The sequence below is a fragment of the Protopterus annectens genome, chromosome 2.part0 (genome assembly GCF_019279795.1).
Source record: "Protopterus annectens isolate FY-2018-M chromosome 2.part0, PAN1.0, whole genome shotgun sequence".
NCBI lineage: Eukaryota > Metazoa > Chordata > Ceratodontiformes > Protopteridae > Protopterus > Protopterus annectens.
The window spans coordinates 1,401,155,607-1,401,179,864 of NC_056728.1; the positions used below are offsets into that span (position 1 = coordinate 1,401,155,607).

At 44.3% G+C, this 24,258-nt stretch overlaps 1 protein-coding gene across 1 annotated transcript in view; it reads left to right on the plus strand.

Annotated features, from left to right (window-relative positions):
• CLGN (calmegin) overlaps positions 1-24,258 on the plus strand; it is a 2,483,974-nt gene that overhangs the window by 2,314,688 nt on the left and 145,028 nt on the right. Inside the window, exon 14 of the mRNA XM_044061624.1 lies at positions 18,218-18,315. Coding sequence (XP_043917559.1) covers positions 18,218-18,315 — 98 coding nt within the window. The remainder of the gene's footprint in view (positions 1-18,217; positions 18,316-24,258) is intronic.

Here is a 24,258-nt window from a genome sequence, read left to right on the forward strand (position 1 = left end):
AGATACTAAGTTATGGTAAGTACATAACTTTTAAGTCTGCACTTTACCTCCTGGGTGGTACCACACACACACACACACACACACACACACACACACACACACACATACACACACATTAAGCTTATGATAGACTTGCTGTGAGGAGGACCTGACAGAAGCCTGATATTACTGAAGCTGATACTAGAAAACTGCCTAAAGTTATCAATCCCCTAAAGACAGGCTGCACTGAATTAAGAGCCCAATGTAAAAAAAAAAGTTGTCTAAGGTTGTATCTTCTGGTATTTAAGCCCTAACTTTGAGAGGGTTTCTGTCTATACACACTGAGCAGAGTGGAGGAGAGGTGTTGACTACAACTCTTAGCTGAGATATATAAGTATCCTGTTTTTTTCGATTATTTATACTGATTATTGTTTCTAGCAATTTATATATATAGCACTTTTTATTGCCTGCTGCATAGTTTTTAGTGTATTTTTATTGCTATTAATTAATCCGCACGGGTAACTGATTTGTTTGCAGTTAAAAAAGCATTCTGTAGAGTCTCATTGCTCCTTTATCTGTTTAAAAACTTTCATTTTGTGGCTTTCTTTAGTGCTTACTGTCTGTAGGCTAATAGCTTTAGTATTGTCCCCACCCTCTGTCCCTGTTGGTGTTTTGCTGTTATACTTGGTGGCTTTGCAGTTGCCCGCCCCTACTGTAAATATGATCTGGGACACTCCTTCCAGTCTAGTGTCATTAGCTCATTCTACCTAATACAGAGAGAACATTTGATAAGGCCTTCTGTTTCTCCTTTTTCCCTTTAAAAAAATATTTTTTTGCCTGAATCGCCTTGTGTTCTGACTGTGCTTCTCAAACATTTTGGAAATATAGACTATATTTTAGAGCATTTATTATAACTGTAATTGCCTTAATCAAGAGCGGCCTTAGGTCAACTGGTGCCCTAGGCAAAACAGCTCCACAGCTCCCCCCACCACACTATCTGGTGCCCCCAACCTGGTCTACCTACATCAAATAAATACTAGAAAAGCGCCCCTGCTAGAGCGGCGCCCTAGGCGGCCTATGCCTAAGGCCGGCTATGGCCTTAATATTGCTACAACTCAAGTGCTCTAGGTTGCACTGCATCTGAAGTGTTTGTGTGTTTTAGCTACTTTTCTGTATATATTGACTTCTCTGCATATGTAGACTAGCTACTTATTCTGCTGTGTTACTGCCTCTTAAATCGTTTTTTCAGTTGTGCACATGCCTTGCTTCATTTAAAAAGTTTTAAATTGCTAATTTTGTAGAGTTTTAATTGCATTTACTGTTTAGGACTACACACTCAAGTGTGTTAGCTTTTTCTGTGTTTGTTTACTGTATTATTGCATTGTTTAGCCTGTTTGAACAAAAAAAAAATACTATCTTGTTTGCTCGTTTCCCACCTTTTCTAGCCAGTCCATATCCCAGGCTTTGCTTGTCTCAGGACTTTATTTTCTGTGCTCAGAGCTATCCAGACCTTGCTGTGGTAGAGGGATGTCCTGCTGCTTACCAGTGAGACTGGTGAGCATTGTACTGCCTATCTAACGCTAGATGAGTGGTTTCCAGCTCTGAAATTGTAATTGTATTGGCCTTTTTGGGCTGATTTCTATCCCTTTCAACTTTCTGGCTTAAAAATGCGTGTTTTGCACATTTTCCACATCGTGCAGCACTGTGAGGCTACAGTTAAACTATTCCAGGTGCCAGAAACTCTGCTCTTCAAATTTTCCCTTAGAACTAGCTGGTTTCTCAGTAGTAGCACTAAAATCTGAACCCCTGTGACTAGCACTTGCTCTAGAACCTGCTGGAAAGCACTAGGAAGCCTGAAACTAAATCAAGCACTCAGCTCTCCTTGTCAATAAGGAGAAATTAATCATAGGCACTAAACAGCCTATAATTGCAAAGTACCTTGCAAAGGTAAGGGAAAACAGCTCTTAAACTTTACAATAAAGCACTAGGAAGCCTGAAACTGATTCAAGCACTCATCTCTCCTTGTCAATAAGGAAAAATTAATCATAGGCACTAAACAGATTATAATTGCAAAGTGCCTTGCTAAGGTAAGCGAAAACAGCTCTTAAACTTTACAAAAAAGCACCTAAACAGGCATGTGCAAGGGTCAGGTTCCGATGATTTCTCCTGTCCACCTGGTGAATCTGGGCATACTGGGGCAGTGCAGCAACTGCCTCATGTACACAGACAATCCTCTCCTTCTACCACCCACCACTACAACCTGCGAGAGATGCACTTACATAGCCAAACTGGAAGCAAAGCTCTCTCCAGCCAAGATTGTGCTAGACAGTCAAGAGGAGAAGGTTAACACCTGCATTACACCTCAAGCAACTCATAGCCCTTCAAAACCCACACCATCAACACCCACACATAGCAACACTAAACCCACATATGCGGAGGCCCTTAACATTAACCTGCCCAAGCAGCAAGGACCTCTGAAGCCAAAACGCAAACAAACACCAGTCACAACCAAAGTGACACATAGCTCACAACACCAGTGTGCCACCCAACAACAGCCCCTAAGGCAAGACAATGTACCCAACACTTTAGTCATAGGTGACTCTATAGTCAGGCACACTGATGTCCCACTCACCAGACTGAACAAGGAGAAAATTACAATCATCTGCCTGTTGGGTGCCAGGATCCACCACATAACGCATGCACTTAAGTCACTCCACAACAAGTACAAATACGACTCTGTCATTGTCCATGCTGGAGTGAATGACTTGACGTACCTCCCTGGACTACATGAAAAGAGACATGGAAGAGCTCTTGGATCATGTGACCCAGGCAGGTATGACCCTAGCCCTGAGTAGCATCCTGTCTTCGCCCAGAATGATACCACAGTATAAGGACAAAATGATTGACTTCAACAATTGGCTAAGCTTCTGGTTCAAAGGGGATCCAGTATTTGTCTGCCTGGGAAGACATTATCGATAAACCACAATGCTTTGCCAGAGATGGTCTGCACCTGTCACCCCTGGGATTCAAGTTACTGGCTAAAGCTCTTGCCACCCCTATAGTGCCTTTTTTAGGCAAGGTTCAAAGGATAAAACCACCACTGTAACAGATACAAGCATGCAAAATCTGAAGGTAATGCTACTCAATGCAAGAAGTCTAAACCTCAAAATGCACTCTCTTGAGGCACTCCTAAAAATGGAGAACATTGATATCTGTGCAGTAACTGAGACCTGGTTAAAGGCTCCAGAGAGCACCCCTGCAATACCAGGCTACAATTCTTACCACACTTTTCAGCCACAAAACCAGGACCGAAACACTAAAGGTGGACAAGTGTCCATATTCACCAAGGATATTCACACCTCCAGGCTAGTTGCCCAACACAATGCATCTGAAACTCTCCAGGTGCAACTAACACTAGGTAAGACTGCAATCCAAATTGTAGCTTGCTACAGATCCCCCACCATGCCCCAAGATTCTCACTACACCTTTCTAAACATACTGGAAAATATTAAGATACAACCAAACACCCTAATACTGGGTGATTTTAACTACCCTGCCATTAATTGGGAAAACTACTCGGGTACCAACTCCTTTTCCCAGTGGTTCTTGGAATTCATAAATTCCAACACCCTGGATCAACTACACTATTGTCCCACCAGGGGCTCCAATATCCTATACCTGGTCATTATCAACATGGGAGATAGATGCTCCACACCAGTGGTCACCCCCTCATTGGTCAGGTCTGACCATAAGCAAATCACCTTTGACATGCACATCCTTAAAAAACTTCTCCAAAGCCAACTTCATGGTAATGAAGTCAGAAGTGACAAACTTCACAACATCCACACAGACGGGATCTGGAAGTTCGACTGCAGAATCCTGCACTAAGGCACTGTACGAGCATATCCACTTGTGCATGAATCGTGCCGTCCCAAATATAACCACGATGCTCTTCTCCAAAAAAGGAAGCCAATCTGGTGGTCCCCTGCTATAAACAAACTATACAGCAGAAGGAGAAACTGTTGCAGAAAAGAGGAAAATCCCAGGATGCAAAAAACTCCCTCACCAGCCTCAGTAAGAAGCTGAGATCCCTCATAAAATCCTCAAAAGCTAGTTATGAAAATAAAATTGCCAAAGATTCCAAAGACAATCACAAGGCATTCTATACTTATGTCAAGAATCTAATTGGCAATGCTCAGATCTGCTCTGAGCTACAACAGAATGGCATTAAATATACTGATCCCAAGGATATTGCCAGTATCCTGGCAGATCGATTTAGTGCCAACTTCACCCCCTCTCACCCCCTAAAGGGCCCATCTCAATACCAAAAGATTGCCAAATTCTGATAATCACGGCCACATAGGTATAAACCGCACTCTCCAAAGCTAAGAATACAGCATCCATGGGACCAGGTAACATCCCAGGCTGTGTACTACATGAATTACAAAATGAACTGGCACCTCGCCTAAGTGTCATGTTTAATCATAGCCTCACCTCAGGCTTCGTGCCCACTGAGTGGGGCAGAGCTACAGTTATTCTGCTCCACAAGGGAGGATCTGCCTTGGATCCTGGGAACTACCGTCCCATCAGTCTGACAAGCCTGATCTGCAAGGGCATGGAACGCATTATCATGGAACTTATAAACAAAGACATTGGCAACCTTCAAACATGGGACCCCACCCATTTTGGGTTTGTGAAGGGCCGATCTTCTCTCCTGAAAGTGATTGACTTCTTCAAATCAGTCTCCAGAGCTGTGGACGAGGGTAAGGTGGTCCACACAGCCTATCTGGACCTCGCCAAGGCCTTTGACACCATCCCCCACTCTGGAATCATAGATAAACTTACTAAGCTGGTCATAAATCCCTATGTCACTCGATGTGTTGCCAACTGACTTACTGACAGAACCTAGACTGTAAAAGTAGCCGACTCCAAATCCAGCTCCAGACAAGTGACAAGTGGAGTACCTCAGGGTTCAGTCCTAGGACCACTCTTGTTTGGCATCTACTTCTCTGAAGTACAGGCGAACTCTAAGGGACTCTGGCTAACAAAGTTTGCAGATGACTGCAAACTGGGAGCCATTATTGAATCCCCAAATGATGTGGATATTCTACAAAAGGGCCTTACAGAAACAGATGCCTGGTGCCAGAGCCATGGGCTCAAGCTTAATGCCAAGAAATGTATAGTTATCTCCTTTGGAAAAAAACATGTACCCATGAATTACCACATGGGTGGCAGGACACTAAACATTGAAAGTGTGATGACAGACTTAGGGACACAGGTGGACAGTGGTCTCACTTTCGATACCCACATCGCTACAACAGTCAGGAAATCCTTCTATGTGGCACACCTCATCACTAAGGGCTTTTCATCTAGAAAAAAGGAGGTCATTGTCCCGCTGTACTCATCCCTCATTAGACCCATTATAGAGTATAATGCCCCGTTTGGAATGTACCTCACAAGACATCTGCAACAGCTGGAAAGGCCACAAAAATACCTCACTAAAAGAATCACAGGCCTATAGCAGATGCCATATGCTGACCGTCTAAAAAAACTCCAGCTATACTCTGTGGTATATCATCTACTCAGAGGCGATCTCTGCTTAACATACAAGGCCATGTCAAACCCTGAGCTGTTGGACATGCTCCACTTAAAGAAATCCCAATCCCTCAGAGCCACACGCTCCAGGGATCTAAACCTTGTCATCACAATGAACAAAACATGCTGGAGGGATAGGTTCCTGACCCAGAGACTCCCCATACTCTGGAATAGACTGCCCATATATGTCAAGCAGAGCGCCTCATTGGTCCTCTTCAAAAAGAACCTTGATGATTGGATGGGAGATAGGAAATTCACCCCGGGGATCATGTCAGTCGCCCTGCTAGACAGGCGTCCAGAGAAGTAAATATTGTGGAAGAATTATCCAGGGAATTGTTATGGCTAGGCTTGCATAGGCCCTAGGGCCGATAGCCTAGTACCAACCTATGAACCTATGTAAGATTCCATTATCATAATAGCAGACACCAAGAGAGAACCATCTGATGACACCCCTGCTCTCCATCCTTGCAATAAAGAGTCTTAGTCGATGGAGAGAATGGGGAAGCGTGCTTACACCTAAGGCACATTTGTTCTGAGGGCTTTAAATTGTATTTCTCACATGACCCGCTTCCAAAGAGACATAGCTAAACAAGCATTGGACTCTTTGCGGAAGCCTGCCACCCTGGAGTCTAAGCAAAAAGTTGAATCTCAGGAGGCCACAATGTTTACTGTTTCCAGTCCATCATTGAAACTGTGAGAGGAGCAGGCATAACCATAAGATGTCTGTCACACCTGGATTTGACTCTTGTGATTTTGCAGATAGCATTAAGGCATCTTTCATAAATGCCCATTACAACAAAGCTTCACTACTTGGACCAAATGTTAAGGAGAAGCTTCATAACAGTGACTGTCCTTGTAGTGTTGTTTGAGTCCCCTTAACAATCCTAAAATAAAAATAGGAAGGGTCTCAAATCACTCTAATTCAGAAAATTCCAGTATCCACCCTTTGACTGCTCTTCTGAGAGGGGCAGCCCTGTCAGAGGTGGCCCCTTCAGTGGACCTCATCCTAGGCCGGTTTGCAAAACCAGCGATTTAGAGGACCCATCTTTGGAAAACAGCCTTACTACTTCTCCCTGTCTGGATGCAGTTGGGGGCAATTAGCTTCTCACTCAGATGCATGGATGGTCAACCCATAAGATGGGGGTAAGGAGAATAATATTCAGATGCTATACAATTTCTTTGTCTTCAAATCCAAAACAATAGTCTCTGTCCCTCCCAAATGTTCTGTCCCACCAGTGCAGAGCAGCAAAAGCAGATAATGTTACTCTCCTAGAAAAAAAAACATTCAAGATGTCCCACCAGACCAGAAAGCATCTGGGGTGTATTACAGATTCTTCTTAGTTCCAAGGAAAATTAAGGACCTCAGGCCAGTCTTGGATATAAGCAGCCTAAACCAGTATGTAAAAAAAATCCAATTTAGGATGATCATGGTGCAGGCTATTTTACTCTCCCCACAGGCAAATGATAGAATGCTCTGGATAGAGCTCCATATCAAAATCACTGAAGAGTCCAGGAGGTAGTGATACTTTTGGCTGGGAGGCAACCACTACTAGTTTTGAGCCTTGCCATCTCTTTGGACTCACCACAGCTTCTCATGTGTTTATCAAGTACATGGCAGTAGTCGCAGCTCATCTGCAGTTTAAAGGTATCTGCATATTCCCATTTCTAGATGATTGTTTCCTAGTTGCAACAACAAGAGAGTCCCTTCTAGGTGTCATAGATTAATTTGTTCGTTTGTGCCTGTCCTTAGATATCTCTGAAAACATGGAAAAAATCTCAGTTTTAGACATCTCACACATTGATTTTCATTAGCTGCTGTGTGGACACAAAATCTTGCATAGTACTGAACGGAAGACTCCTTAAGGACATCAATGCATCAGTATCCACTCTGCTAGCAACTCATCACTCCCCTCCAGCTGTTCTAGAATTACAGTTTCTTAGATTGATAACATTTTCTGTCCTCCTAATTTCCTATGCTCAACTGTACTTGAGGGTTGGGGGTGGACTCTTAATTTACAAAGGTCTGTACTTATTTGTCATTGGTTTGCAGACAGCACCAAAACTGTTGGATGGACCATGACTGCATCTTCAGATGAGGCCACAGTAAAGGGAACCATATTTTCTTGGGCTAGAATGATAAAATGAGGCTAGCAGAAGCCTTGTACAGTGAGGCTTTCTGTAGAAATGTTGTCTCTACATTGACCATTTGTCCTTCTGTCACCAGTGGCCACAGTTACCATTGACATGTCCTTTCTGGGGCAGAGTGGGTGCATTTTGAGGGGAGAATAGTCCAAGGATTCTGGAGAGACTTAGAAGTCAACCTTCACATCAACATCCTGGAGATGAGGGCAGTTGCAATGTTCCAGACCCTTCAGGTTTGCCTTCCTGTAGAGGTGATTACCATTCACTTATACATGGCAGTAGTGTGGTACATCAACAAGCAGGGAGGAACCAGATCATATCCCCATTATTCAGAGAGGCTGTGAGAGTGTGGTGTAGCGGGTGATATCCTCATATTGCTTTACAGTAACAATGTTTTTTCTTTGACAAGTCAGCTCCCTAGAGGACAGGCTCAGCAGATCTATTCTAATGTCCCCAAGTAGTCACCTCAGTCCTATAGTAGCACAGCACATCCTTTGCTGCTGGGGCCAGCCCTGTGAAATCATTTTGCTTACCTGTCCAATATGAAATGCAGTAGCTACTTTGCCAGTATCCCTCCACCAGGTTAGTACCAGGTGGAGCTCTGGTCTGTCAGAGGCCGTCCAGACTCCTGCATTTTCTCTCATCTTCATCTGATCACAAAAGTTCTACAGACAGCCTCATTGTGCAAAACTGCTGTGGCCTCATTTGAAGGTGTAGTTATAGCTTCTCAATCCACAACCGGATCTTTTGTCCCATCCATTCAGTGAGCCTCAGCTGGACATCCATTCCCTCAAACTGACTGCATGGTTTCTCCAGTTTTGGTAATTGCCTCTTAAAGGTAAGTACAGACTCTGTCAGCTTTTCAGAAAGAATCCTGTCATAAGATCTTCAAGAGTAAGTGGATGGATTTCTCCATCTATGCTTGTAACCAAGGACTGTACCTCTTTTCTGTCCCCATTCCCACTTTTCACCATTTCTTTCCTTCTTGTTTGATGCTGGTTCCAGTTACTCCACCATTAAGGTGCAATTGGAATCAATTTCTTGCTTTTTAAAAAAAAGAATTTCTGTCTTCCTTTCTTGCAGTGCAAAAACTGTGTAAAGCATTCCCTAAAGGACTCCCCCCCCCCCCCCCATCATGGCTCCAGTTGCACAACGGGACCAGATTTGTGTATTAGAAACGTTAACTTGTCTGCCCTTTGAATGAACATTCTCTGCTGATCTAAAATTTCACTCCTGAATTATTTTATTTCTGTTAGCAATTACCTCATCCAGAAGAATTTCAGAAGTACATGTATTTTCTTCAACTTCATATTTCGTTTTCCACAAAGACAAAGCATTTGATGTTATGTAGTCCAGTCTCACCTACATTCCTAACCGTGAGTTCGGAGCCAAACCTCGGCTCCGACTCGGCCATACTCTAGCTCAAAGTCTTTCAATTGGCTGGGCTAAGAGGTATCCCATACTGCACTGCTCCTTTTCCCCAGATCTCATTTGCAGCTCGCAAAGCTCAGATATGGTCTCGCTCTTGGCTGTGGCTAAGTATTACTTTTGTGTCGTAATTGACTAATTTTTTGCTCCAAAAGCTATTTTCATAGCTGTATCTGTGTGTGTGTGTGTTGTGACTGTTTAGCAGTTTTTGCGCTCCTTCTGTTTCTTTATCTACTTTACTGGTATCCCGTCAGCTATCTCCCTATGGGTAGGCTTGTTTCAGTTAGAGGACCTAGTCCTCCCTTGGTTGCCTGTTTCCCTTCTGTGTTTGTCTTGTGCTTAGGTATCCGTCCCCTCCGGGCTAGGACCATTTAAGTTAGAGAACCTAGTCCTTCTTAGTGTTGTTTGTCCTTCAGGACCGTTTGAATTAGAGGTCCTGGTGTGTTGTCTGTAGTTTTAGTTATTGTTACCGTGCTTTTTGCTGGTTAGTCTGTGGTGTTGTATTTAGTATCCTGCCTACTATGTCTAAAGATACTAAAGAACATAAGCCTTCGGGCTTCAGGAAGTGTAGCAAATGTGGGTACAAGATGTCTATTACCGATGGGTATTCGGTATGTGTTTATTGTTTGGGGGCTATACACCTTCAGGAATCTTGTGCCTTTTGTCATGCATTCAGCCCTCATGTTCTTCAAGAATGGAAGAACAAGCTGATACTGAAGGGTCTACTGAAACCCTCCTTTAAGGAAGATTTAGCGAGGTCTTCTAGTGCAAAGTTCTCTCCCGCCAAAACATCTAAAGCAAAGAAACATTCTCTGGCTCCGTCTGTACTATCAGAGCCGCTGGAGAAAGTTAAATCGACTGTGGCATACTCGGCTCTACTGTCTACGGTGCCGAAGGACGTTTCTGAAGCTACAGGTCCTACATCGGCTCCCAGTTTTTCGGAGCCGGTGACGGAGATGCTAGCTCGGAGCCGGTCTCCATTTTTTAGACCGGTCTCTCCTCCTCCTCGCAGGTCTCCTTCTGAGAGGAGGTCTAGATCTCCCACCTTGTCCTCTAGGTCCTCCAGGACACTTTCTGATGTAGATGTGGATAGAGTGGAGCAGAGACTGCTCCAATCACCGGTGCTGGCTAAATTGCTTTCAGCTCCAGCCCAGTTGGCTCCGGAGCCAGTCACCCATCCATCATCGATAAATCCTTCTCCAAGCAAATCCCAGCCTTCGGAGCCAGAGCAGTGGGTGCTGTATGATGCTTCTAGGTCAGCTCTGATGGCTGATCCTGGCTTGTCGGCTCCGATCTCAGCTCTGACCCTGTCGGCTCTGTCCACGTGGTCCAGGACTCATGGTTCCTCGATTGGACCCGAAGGGGAGGCCTCAGGATGCTCTTTGGCTCCCAGCCTCCCACTCGGTGCTTCGGCTCGAGTGAGCCAGACTCTTGCTTTGGCTTTGGACCTTGTCCCTTCTGCTCCGAGAGATTCCACGGTTAGTCGATCTTCGGAGCCGGGGGGACCAGCTTTCGAGGTCATGCTGAGCGTGCTGGCCAGATCCTCAGCTGCATCATACAGTTCTGACACTCTTCCCCCTCCAGCCCCGGTAACAGTCTCTGATCGCCCTCTATCTTTGGACAGCAGAGACCCAAGGCCTCAGGAGACACCCATGAGTGGTCCCCCATTTTCTGAGGGCTCACCAGAGTTTGTGCCTGAGGAGCCCCCCAGAAAAAGAACGTGCAAGAGGAAGCACTTAGACTCCCAGGAAGAGTCTCTCACGTCAGACACTGACCTCGAGGAATCAGAGGGGTACCCCAAGTCGTCCTCTGAGGATATCTTCTTTTCTGATATCCTAGAGATCTTGAAACAGAGAGGCGACTGGCCATCAACTCCCCCCTTTGAAGAGGAGTCAGTGTTCCTGAAGGCCTTTGGGGCTCAGCCTTCTGCCTTTTGGGTCTCTCCACCCTTCGACGAACTCCTGGATCTGGTTTGTCGTAGGGTGTGGGAAACCCCTGACACTGTGGAACCAGTCCCCAGGAGACCCAACAAATTTCTCTCCACCCCTGCTGACAAAGACTTTCTTACGAAAGGCATCCTAGTAGATGCCATGGTGGTGGCAGCTGCCACCAAGAAGGAACTGGCTGAGACTTCATCTACCGTCCATCCCCCTTATCACATTTTACAAGGCTCCAAAGAGATCTCCTGAAAGAGCTTGGACATACTCTACAAGGTAACATATCTGACACAGTGGCTCAGAAAGTCAATGTTCAGATGTCTACCTTAAATTCTATAGCTAACTCCTCCATGAGGCTGATCTCCTACACAGCCGAAGGAGCGAGTAGGGCAGCGAATTCCGGAGTCTCTCTCAGGAGACACTCCTCGATGTGCCTTTGTAATTTCGCGGAGGCCTTTAAGTCTACATTCACCAACGCCGCTTTTGATGGTTCCTCCTTGTTCGGAACCAAGGTGAAAGACACTCTCACTAGGTGCGAGCAAGAGGGTAAAACTCTGTCTGCCATGGGAGTCCATTTTTCCATGCCTTCTAGACCTTATCCCATGAGCCAGAAGGGTGGGAAAATGTGGTTCAAGAAATTGCAGAGATTTTTCCCTGATGCACAAAGTGAATCCCCCTCCAGGGGAGGGGGTGGCAACTCAGGTAGACATCGCCATAGAGGCAGAGGAGGCCTGCGTAACCAGGGAGACCGTGATTCCTTTCGTGGTCCTTCCTACCAGCGCTCCTGAGAGGAGGCCCGACTGCTCTTCTCCGGAGCCAGTCGGGGGTCGCATCTCACTATACCAAGAAACCTGGCAGCACATCACTCGGGACCAGTGGGTATTAAAAATTATTTCCGGAGGATATCACATTCCACCCCCCCCCCCCCACAATCAAAAGAATCCCAAATGTTCCACCCAATCAAAGGGATTTCGCAGCTTCAGAAATTCAAAAGCTGCTAGAAAAAGGAGCAATCCAGCATGTCCCCTCAGACAAGCTCGGATTAGGGACTTACTCCAGATTCTTTTTGGTGCCGAAAAGAACAGGGGACCTGATGTCCATCTTGGATCTCAGCCGCTTAAACCTCCACATAAAGAAGTCCAAGTTCCAAATGGTCACATTGCAATCTATTCTCCCATTGTTGGGAAAAGAAGTGTGGATGTGCTCCATCGACCTCAAGGATGCTTACTACCATATAAAAATGGACAGGACATCCAGAAGACACCTACGCTTCCGGCTGGGAGCCACTAATTTTCAATTTCGAGCCCTGCCCTTTGGTCTCACCACAGTCCCCAGGTTGTTCACCAAGTGTATGGCAGTGGTGACAGCTCACTTGAGATGTCAGGGATTCCAAGTGTTTCCATACCTGGACGACTAGCTCCTATCTGCCACCACCAAGCATCTACTGCTACAGACCAGAGATGCCATGATCAATCTGTGTCAACAATTGGGTGTCACTCTAAACTGGGAAAAGTCTGCCTTGTCGCCCTCACAGCATGTCACCTTTATAGGTGCCGAGTTAGATACCGTGCGCATGAGGGCATTTTTACCTCAAGAAAGGATTCAAGGTTTGCAACAACAGGTAAACGCGTTGCTCCCTTTAAAGAAAGTGAAGGAAAAACAGTTCTGAAATTGTTAGGGACGATGGACTCAACAATTATGCTGGTCCCTCTTGCAAGGCTACACATGAGGCTCTTTCAGTGGATGCTCTTCGTCCAGTGGTCTTTACAAAATATGCCGCTTTCTCATCTCCTAATGATCACAGACAGTTGCAAGCTGTATCTACACTGGTGGCTTCACACCAGCAACCTCAATGCAGGGAAACCCTTCGTTCTATCCCCTCCTGTTGCCACAGTGACCACGGATGCCTCCCAGATGGGATGGGGGGGGGGGCATTATCTCTGCAGGACAGTCCAAGGAATGTGGCAAGAACATGAGATACATCTGCATATCAATATCTTGGAGATGAGAGCAGTGCTACCTACTAGCGTTGCAAGAACTTCAGAGCTTTCTTCCTCTCGGGACTATTGCGATCCACTCAGACAGTATGTCCGTGGTATGGTATCTGAACAAACAAGGTGGAACCAGATCTTATCCCCTTTGCAGAGAGGCCATGCGAGCATGGCAGTGGGCAGTGTCTTCCCAACGTTTTCTTGTAGCAACGCACATTCCGGGGAAGTCCAATGTGATCGCCGACAGGTTGAGTAGAGCTATTCTTATGCCTCACAAGTGGTCCCTGAACAGTCAAGTTGCGGAGCAGATTTTCCACAGATGGGGTCAGCCTTGCTGCGACCTATTTGCCAGCCCCCTCAATACTAAGTGCAACAGCTACTTCAACCTTATTCCGCCTCAGGGGGGGAGTCACCTAGGTTGCTCTGGTCCACGATTGGCCCCCCGGTCTACTGTTTGCCTTCCCTCTGTTCCTCTGCTGACAAAGGTTATTCAGAAAGCACAATCCTTGGGAAGCAAAATGATTCTGATTGCTCCACACTGGCCTTGTCAAATTTGGTTCCCCTTTCTCCATCCCTATTTTATGGACACACCCTGGATTCTGGACCCACAACCAGACCTACTGACTCATATGTCAGGGCAGTTTCATCCCTCTCTTCAAACCCTCCGGTTGACAGCCTGGCTACTCCACTTCCATCACTGATCAGGTTTCATCATTTTTCTCCAGAAGTGGTTCATATTCTGTCTTCTTCCCATAAGCCTTCGACCAGGAAGATTTATTCCAGTAAATGGAAAAGATTCTCCATATAGGCTCATGAAAGGCAAATTGATCCTTACACAGCCCCAATCTCTTCAGTTCTGGAATTTCTTTCCATGCTTTTCAGTCAAGGTTCAGCAGCTGCTGCCATAAAGGTCCACTTGGCGGCTATTTCCACTTTTCACGTTGCCAATGAACCCAGTTTAATGGCACATAGACTTTGAAAGGCATTTTTGAAGGGCACTGTGCTGCTTCACCCTCCAGTCTTTGAACCGGTTATGCCTTGGGATCTAAATTTTGTGCTACAGTGCCTCAACACTTCCCCCTTTGAGCCTGCAGCTATTTGTGACATGAAATATTTGACTTGGAAAACTATCTTCTTGGTAACCATCACTTCAGCCAGACGTGTCTCAGAGCTCCAAGCCTTGTCAATAAGACCACCTTACTTGATTTTTCACAGGGACAGGGTTTCCCTTGGACCAAACCCTTCCTTTATGCCAAAAGTGGCTTTGGTTAGTAATCTCAACTAATTGAACTGCCCGTATTTTTTCCAGAGTTCTCTAATAGGGCAGAATTCAAATTTCACCAGTTGGATGTTCACAGGCAATTGCGCTTTTATTTACATAGAACGAAGGAACTTAGAAAATCAGACCAGCTGTTTGTCTCATTTTCAGAAAACAAAATTGGGTCTCTTGTTTCCAAAGTAACTTTGTCTAGATGGATCTCTGGTTGTATTTCCTTCATTTATGCCTCAGGTGGTAAGGATTTACCATTTAGAGTGAAGGCTCATTCTACCCGATCTATGTCTACATCTACAGCATTTCAGGCCAGGATGTCTATGGATGATGTTTGTGCTGCAGCTACATGGGCATCTGCTCACACCTTTATTACTCACTACAAATTGGATTTGGTATCCAGGGGCAGATGTTCCTTTGGTTCCACAGTGCTCAGGAGTATTTTCCACTGAGCCTCCCAGAGTTCAGGTGCTGGGGACGCTGTCCCACGGGTAAGAATGTAGGCGAGATTGGACTACATAACATCAAGAAGTTATGTACTCACCATTACGTTCAATGTATGTAGTTCATCTCATCTCACATTCTTACTAACCTCCCTCCATCCCCCATCCTGGAGGACCTAAAGGTTAGTTCTGGTTTCAGTACTCCTTTCATTACTGGAATATTTTTTTCGTTCTTTGTGTCATGTGGATGAAGGGGAGTGATTGTGTGATTGAGCTTGCAGCAAATAAGATCTGGGGAAAGGGAGCAGTGCAGTATGGGATACCTCTTAGCCCAGCCAATTGAAAGACTTTGAGCTAGAGTATGGCCGAGTCGGAGCCGAGGTTCGACTCCGAACCCACGGGTAAGAATGTGAGGCGAGATGGACTACATACATCAAACGTTATGGCGAGTACCTAACTTCTTGTTAAAAACAAACCTATCCTTCATTCCATACACTTCTTCAGAATCAAATTTTAGGCAGCCTGTTCATCTTCAAGTCTTTTCTGTTCTAACGGAGGAGAATTCCTTCTTTATACCATGGATGTCCATGTACAATTACACTCAACTAAGTAGGTGTGGTGTCCGCATCTATCACCTTCTTCAGACGTTCTTCAGGGGATGATATTTGCACTGCAGCAATTTGGTCTATGTTGCATAACTTTTCAGTCATTACAAACTGGGCTTACCTCCATATTTAGATCCTTTTTTGAAGCTACCATCCTTAAGGCCATATTGTCATACCTCTTGGGAAAATAGGTAGCTTGGAATTCTGTCTCTTCAGTTAAAGCAACAGATAGAATGAAATAGGATACAGAAGTTACATACTTAGCATAATGTTGGATTGTTTTTGTTCCTAGTCTGTCCTCTTTGACATTCCACTGTCCTTCCCCCCTTCCAAATTATCATTATTCATATGTGGATAGACCTAATAGAAGTACTTTGAAGCCCATCCTCTTTAGGACTCGCTTTCCTGTTCCTCATAGTTTTTACACTCCAGAATTAGCTGCAAACTCATTATATAGCAGGGCAGGGGACAAGTGCATCGTGGGAGCAAGGAAGGAGCTCAAGCTTGAGCACTTAGACTTGTCAGCTTATTTCTACAAAGTGAGCTCAAGAGTATAGAATAGGAATGAAAAGGAACCAGAGCTGTAGTATGTAACTTCTGTTTATAGTAAGTATGCTTACACACTTCCATACTTTACACAAAAAATGGCTTGACCTGCTGGTGGTGTTTTCTCTGCAGAGACAGTTGAGACCTGTACCCCTACTGCTTAGGTCAGACAAACCGCTCAAGGTGTAGTACAGAGTGGAATATATGCTAGGACAGCTTTTGAAGAGAGTCAGTGAAGGTCTGGGAATGGACTGTAAAGTGAAGCATTACTCTGTCAGCCATTCACACCTCAGGAGATGTTAGTGTTTTGGCAGAGTCACCAAGCCACAGTTTCAGTGCTGTACTGGAACTGAAAAAAAGGGAGGTCTGCCAGATGAAGATCATTTGGGAGTAGAGCATTCAGTGAACTGTTTCACATAGAGGGGCAATGTTTCCCACCCCCTACACTTTCCACTTTGTCTTGTTTGGCAAGTACACCACAGATGCCTTTCCACTTAAGTGAGGGTGTTAACTTCTATATGCTTTTCCATCTTTCTTTCTTAAGCCACACCTAGCTTCCATAATTATAGAAGAAAGGCCAAAGCTCATTTTCTTCATCCTTTTTTGACAGAGAAAGGTGTGAATTTGAGCTCTTAGTTCCTTGGTAGTATGTGATGAAGGGGGCATTCCTGAGCTGGAGCAACATGTACATCCATTTTCTCCTTTAATTGCTCTTTTGTTAGTTTGGTATCATCAGACCTTTTGTTGGTAGTCTCAGACAAGATGGAGGCTGCCAAAAAAACTTCTACTAGATGGACATGTAGTACTAAGTAAAAGATGTTCTTCACGTGGGTGAGAGGTATTCCACTTACCCTCTTCTACCTCAGTAAGTGAGCATGCAGGTGATCCTTCCTTTCACAGACTCTTGTTTCACTTGGGTCTCCATTGTTCCACAGTAAAGGTACAGTGTCTCCTCTATTGTGACATGTCAAATTCTAAAGAACAGCAGATGTGTAACTCAGCACAGGCTTGTTGAACATTTATTGAAAGTGGGTTCTTTATCTTGGCCCACCTTTGTAGAATCTTTCTCCTTTGTGGTTCACTTCTTAACATCTATTTTCCGGCAACCATTACCTGTCTGCTTAAGATGTCTGAACTGCAGTTCGAATCATATAGGAAACCCTATTTAGTCTTTCACAAAGGTCACGTGTCCTTTAAAACTTAGGCCATGTTGCCTTGTGAGAGCTTTCCATTCCATTCACTTCCCTGTTTTGTTTCTAGTAGCAGAATCTGAAAGGCAAGGATCTGTCGTGCTCTTGATGTATGGGGTCAGCCTTCTGGGAAATGGTCCATCTGTCCTTTCCTTCAGTTAAGAAGACATAGCTATAGCTAAGCAAACCATATCTGAAGAGATTGCTAACTGTGTTATCTTTTGTCATTAGGCAACTTATTCCTTCCATACCGTTATGGTCAAAGTTTACTCCACCATTGATGTGAGTGCTTCTAGTGAGGGTTACAAAAACCTTTATATTTTGGACTTTCTTGCTGAGGCTGTTTTACCATTGGCTCAAATCATTACCAAGCATTACTGTTTGCTCTGTGGTTCTACGAAGTAGACCTTTTGTGCACCTTGGCATCTTAGTAAAGGTGTTTAAAATAGGGCCCTCTGCAGTCAGTGTTCCTATTTTGTTTTGACCCCTAGTCTTGGACAGCCTGTCCTGCCTGTGTTTATATAGTCCTGTAAGCTTGCCAAGTTTATAGTGTAATATCCTTATTTGTATCTTTCATGTGTGCTCACTCAGCTTCCTTGGGACAGAAATGGGAAGTGTAGGCCAAGCACACCAATTTGCAAGAATTATTATGAAGTCTTTAAAAATGTGTTCTCGGGTACACAGTCTCTCACAAAGATCACCTGCTGTGGTCAGTACTCTCCCATCTATTATGTCTGCGGCTGTGTTTCACAATTAATATGCAGTTTAGTCAGCAGTGGTAGATTAGCTGTACTTCATTGTTGTGTCTCAGTTTACAAAGACGTCGAAGAGTCAGCAAGCTTCTTTCCAGTTTACTTCCAAAAGATGCCATCATAGCCAGCCCTAGATACATTGGAAATGCATTTTGATACAGATTGAAGGTGAAAGGACATGGTTGGCAGTAGTATTTTGCAACAGTACATTGTTTCATTTATGCATGCATCATGTTCTTCAGCTTATTTTCTTAGATATCTGACCCATTTTAGTCTATTTCACTTAGCTTTTAACACACCATATCATGATGTCCTTTGTTATGTTTGCTTCTTTAAAAGATGAAGAACATCATAATTCCGACAACATGAGTGAAATGGCAGAAGGCAGACAAGAAGATGAAAACAGCAGATCAGAGAAATCTGGTTCTGAGGCTGAGGTTAGTTATGTTAAAGAAATACACAATTGTGGGACATTTCACTGTAGACTGATTTTAATTCATTTTGGTTTCATTGTATATGCTTATCCATAATCACTTTACAAAACATGTGAAACATTAAATCATCACTTAAAGCAATGACAAACAAAAGGTATTTTATTTAAATTTATATTTAAAATATATTTCATGTAGGCTGAATTGTTGCTCTACACCAAACACTGTACTGAAAACCTGGATTTAGCTGAGAAGTGAGCATTTAAAGCAAAGGAAAGGGCAATGGATACATTTGTGGTTTGAAGGATTCCACTCCATTGTGTCTGATCAAAATGCAGTTGCCCTAAGCTCATTTGCTTGACTATAGCTGCACAAACCTTCCAGTCTACATGCACAGATCAGATAAATACATCTTTTCAGAGTTTCTGTATGTTCTAGTAGTTGCGGTAAGTAGATATTAAATGGTTTTCCCACTCTTGGTCAAGCGTTAACTGGATGAAGTTATGACTCGAGTGCACTTCCGGACAATCTGCAATTTATCGACTGCTATTCTCTGTAGGAATTGTCTGCTTGCACTCTGGCAATTATTACATTTTTTGTAATTTTCTTTTCTGCTACTTGATTGCAGAGTTGATATCTCTCTCTATATGTATGTTTATATATATATATATATATATATATATATATATATATATATATATATATACATGTACACACACACACACACACATATATATATATATATATATATATATATATATACATATGTGTATATATATATATATATATATATATGGGTCTACTCCACGTTGTCATAAGCTGACAATATCGACTCTGATATTGTCGGCACGACAATATCGAAAGTGAAGAACATTGTGCAAGTAAACGGAAATCTCCGTAAGGGGAGATTTCCGTTTACCTCAATGTAGTGCGGTCTCAGAGTTGGTATATTTAAGTAGGGGGTGTGGGGGGTGCAGGGGGCTTGCCCCCCTGCCTACGCCATTTAGTTTTTTTTTTTTTTATGTTATTCGATGTTTTACTTAATCAATCAATAAAGTTCAACCTTTATTGATTAGATTAAGTAAACTTTCGATAACGTGATATAGACGCTATATATATATATATATATATATATATATATATATATATATATATATATATATATATATACACATATGTATGTATGTATGAGGAACAGACCAAAAATATGAGGCAGAAATCTAGAAACTTGAGAGGTATGATAAATATGTGTGTGTGTGTGTGTGTGTGTGTGTGTGTGTGTAAGAAGGATTGAGGAGCAAAAGTTCCTGTCACATGATGGGTAGGAGAGTCGCATAGGGTTTGTCCCCAACAAGAAATTTTGCATCTAATTGAAACTTCACCATAGTTGTTTTATCCAGTAGAAGCATTGACTGCTTTTGAAACAAGATGCAGTGGAACCTATATATTCTCATTTTTGAGTTTTACACTAAAGAGAAAAAATAGTCAAAAAATATAATAATAATAACAAAGAAGTCTTGTTCTGAGACTGCATAATATCAGAGTCCATAGAATGTACTCAGGCCCCCACACTCCATTTCTGTATGGAGTGCTTATATAGGAACCTGGAAACACTGCTTCTAGCAGTAAAGTTCAAGCACACAAAATAGCAAATTGATATCTGACAGCTGAAGGGGACCTGAATGATTTTTCATTAATTTCTGAATCATGAACTGCTGCACTTTTTGGGGTGATAAGACACAAAACATCTTACTTCACTTGAGTCATATGCGTCTTGTGTGTTCTACTACCCCTGTATGCTCTGGATCTTGGTGGTAGTAGCAAATATTCAGACGAGAGCTTTGAAGGCCAAAGTGGAGAAGGGTTCCATGTGAACAGAAGTTGAACATGGGTCAGTCGGTCCTGAGAAATATACGAGCTCCGTTCTGAAGGGACGGGCAATGGCCTCTATTGCCCTTGTCCAATTGAGAGGGAGTTGGGTTCAGATCCCTGAATCCGGAGCGGCGAAGATGGGCACCTCAGGGTATCCAGTGCAGTGACACAAATGATCCCGGAGAAGCCAGTGGGGGGCCCTTGGAGAATTCTCTTTTCTTTGTAAGAGACAGGGTGCTCTGAAATGGGTTCGCCCCGAGAGAGGGCCCTGCACCCTAGAAAGCCTTGCAGTGCTGGTGGCATCGGGTGAGCTCTCGCCAGCCCTTGAAAATCCCTGGAAGAGGGTGAAGTCTCATGCCGGGCTGTATCCATATCTGCAACAGGTCTTCAAGGTGAACAGCCTCTAGCATGTCAGAACAATGTAGATATGGGAAGTTGGCAAGCCAGATATGTAACTTCAGGATAAAGATTGGCTGTAAGGGCTGGGTCGATTGGGCTTGGGCATGAAGCGGAGCTGGGCTTGCACTACGGCTGGATGAGGCATCGTCACCTTGACACATTCCCCCTTCCCAGGGGGGCAGGGCAGGTGGCAGCGGCAACTCTGGACTTGCATCGGCCCCTTCCTGTGGATCACTCCAGCTGTGGCGGGCACCGGTCCCAACCGGTGCCACACATAGTCTGGCAGCTAGCAGCTGACTTAGAACTGGTGTGGACTCAGGGAATCTAACTGTTTAATTAAAACAAAGCATGTGAAGTCCTGTTCGGTATATACTTCTCAGAGGTACAGGCAAGCATAGGAGGACTATGACTGACCAAGTTTGCAGACGACTGCAAACTGGAGGTCATAGTTGACTCTCCGGCTGATACAGACATCCTCCAGAAGAGCCTCAATGAGACGGATACCTGGTGTCAAAATCGTGGCCTCAAGCTAAATGCCAAAAAGTGCATAGTCATCCCCTTTGGAAAAAACAAAGTACCCGCGAACTAACACATACGTGGTAGTCCCCTAAATACAGAAAATGTAATAAGGGATCTGGGGACCCAAGTAGATAGTAATCTCTCCTTTGATAATCCTATTGCCAAGGTGGTTAGAAAATCCTTCTAGTGGCCCACCTAATCACAAAAGGGTTTGTATCTAGAACAAAAGAGGTTATTGTGCCCCTCTACTCATCACTCATCAAACCCACCATAGAGTAAAATGTCCCATTTGGGATGTACCTTACAAGACACCTGCAACAGCTGGAAAGACCACAGAAGTACCAAGAGGATTACGGGTCTTAAACAGATGCCCTATGCAGCCCGACTGAAGAAACTCCAGCTGTACTCGGTTGCATACCGCTTACTCAGAGGTGATCTCTGCCTGACATATAAGGCCATGTCCAACCCAGAATTGATGGACATGCTCCACCTAAAAAAAAAAAAATAAAAATATATACCAGAGAGCCACACGCTCTAGGGATCTAAACCTCACCACAATGATAAATAGGATGTGCTGGAGGGATAGATTCCTGTCCCAGAGACTCCCCATGCTTTGGAATAGGATTCCAGTCTATATTACGCAGAGCCCCTCACTAGCACTCTTCAAGAGAAACCTTGACGAGTGGATGGGAAACAGAAAATTTACCCCAGGAATTACTGCAGTGGCTTTGCTGGACAGAGGCACAGGGAATTAATGGCGCTGCTGGACAGAGGCACAGGGAACTAATCTAAGGGGGCGGCGAAAGCCAACACATTTTGGCTAGGCTTATAGATGCCCTCGGTAGATAGCCTAGTACTTACCTATGAACCTATGAACCCAAGTTGTTCTATCTCACCATTCATTCTTACAGATGGGTTTGGAGCCGATCCTCGGCTTCGAGTCGGCCTACTACAAAGCTCGAGGTCTTCAGATCGCTCGAGGCCAAGTCCCTATCCCATAATGCACCTAGAGTTACCTCAGATCTAGTTTGCCGCTGCAATAGATCAGAGGTTCTCGCTAGCTCAGGCCAGTAAAACCTTATTTCTTCATGTATTTCTTCATTATATTGATAGTAGTACTTTTAGATTGTTATATAAGCTCTTACAGCTTTATTGTATAATTCCCTTTCCCTTGGTGTGCTTTTTTAAATTTCTGTTTGGTCTCATTTTTCCTAGGCCTAGTTTAGATTATTATAGTGTGTTTAACAGTGACTTTTGTCACAGCTATCTTTATTGATAATTTAGATTGTGTGTACTTAATGACCTTTTGTCACAAGTTTGAACAAATTAGAGCTAAGGTTTAGTTGTTAGTGTGTGATACAGTAGCATATAGTATTGTGGTGTGCATTTAGACAGTGACTTTCTGTCACAACTTGATATTTTATCTATCTTGGTTTAAATAAATACTTCTGTGTGTGTATGTGTGACTTTTAGCCTGTTTTTCTTCTAAGGGCTTGTTGATTGTTGTGACTAATCAAAATTGTTTGGGTCTGTATAGCTTTACAAGTAAACTTGTTTTGTGATACTTGGATAGTATGGCTGACAAAGACAAACACCCTAAGTCAAGATTTAAAAAATGCCCCAAATGTGGCCAGAAAATTCTGTCACCGACAGTCATGTTAACTGTGTTTATTGCTTGTGAGCATTGCATCTCCAAGATAGCTGCTCCATATGTCATTCTTTCTCTTCTAGGGTTCTCCAGGAGAGAAAAAGAAAGTTGATTGATAGAGGTTTGTTGAAACCCTCTTTCCAAGAAGCTTTGAGCGACCAAGATGTCTCCAGTAAGTCCTCAAAGTCTTCTAAGACTTCTGAGAGTAAGAACTCCAAAAAGTCTTTGACATCGTCTCCACAGACCTCATAGCCGACTGTCTTATCCTTTTGGAGCTCGTCCCCAGTCCTGGAACCGGTATCTGAAGTACCTAAGTCTCCTTTGTAACAGTCGGTACCACCTTCCATCCACTCATCTCGGTCTTCGATCAGCCTTTCTGATTTGGATATGGATCGTGTGGTGCAGAAGCTTTTACAGGCACCGTCCTTTGCTAAATTCTTATCAACTCCGACCCAAGCAGCTTCGGAACTGAAGACTCTCTTGCCAGCTACTACTCTTCCTCCTCCGAGCCATACTGGTCCTTTGGAGCTGGAGGAGTCAGTCTTGTTGATTGTGGAGACTTCAGAGCTGATGACTGCTCCAGTGTCCTCAGCTCCATTTACTCTGACATCCTCGGCCCCGATCGAGCAATCTAGGAGCCGACACTCTCTGGTCGGGTCCAGGGAGGATAGTCGAACCAACTTGTCAGTTCTGACTCTGCCTCTCGGGGCTTCGGCTCGGATGAGCTCGGCTCCTACCTCTGGCTTGGAGCCCATTGTCCTGGTGCCAGGGGTATCAGCGATTACCTCAGATCCATCTGCCCCTTTGCATCAGAGCAGGAGTGCCTTCAAAGCCATGAAGGCCTGGCTTCATCCTCCCCTAAAGCACCTGTGTCTGCTTCTGCTTCACACATCCTTGCCAAGCGTAGAGACACAGAGCCTCAGGAAGCCCCATTGGGTGGCACATGCTCTTCAGAGACCTCACCGGAAGCTCCCATTAATGAGGTTCCCAGGAAGAGAGTTTGTAAGAGGGAGCATCTAGACTCCCCACAGGAGTCCCTGACATCTGATACCGACTTGGATGAATTTATCTCATTTGCTGAGATACTAGAAATCTTTAGGCAGAGGGGTGACTGGCAGTCCACCAACCCTAATGAAGACAAGTCGGTTCTCCTGAAGGCTTTCAGGTCTCAGCCCTCCATCTCTTGGGTGTCTCCGCCCTTCGATGAGCTTATGCAGCTGGTCTCACAAAGGGCGTGGGAGTCTCTGGACACCGTGGAGCCAGTCCCTAGGAGGCCTAATAAATTTATCTGTGCTCCCCAAGACAAATCCTTTCTAACCAAGGGTGTGCCAGTTGATGCCATGGTGGTGGCGGCAGGCACCAAAAAGGAAATTTCAGAAACTTCCTCTTCTATCCATCCTCGTAACAGAGATTCCAGGTTCATGGACAGATATGGGAAGCGCACTTGCAGTTCAGCGAATTTTGCACTACGTTCGCTCAACTATCTCACGTATTTTACGAGACTGCAAAGA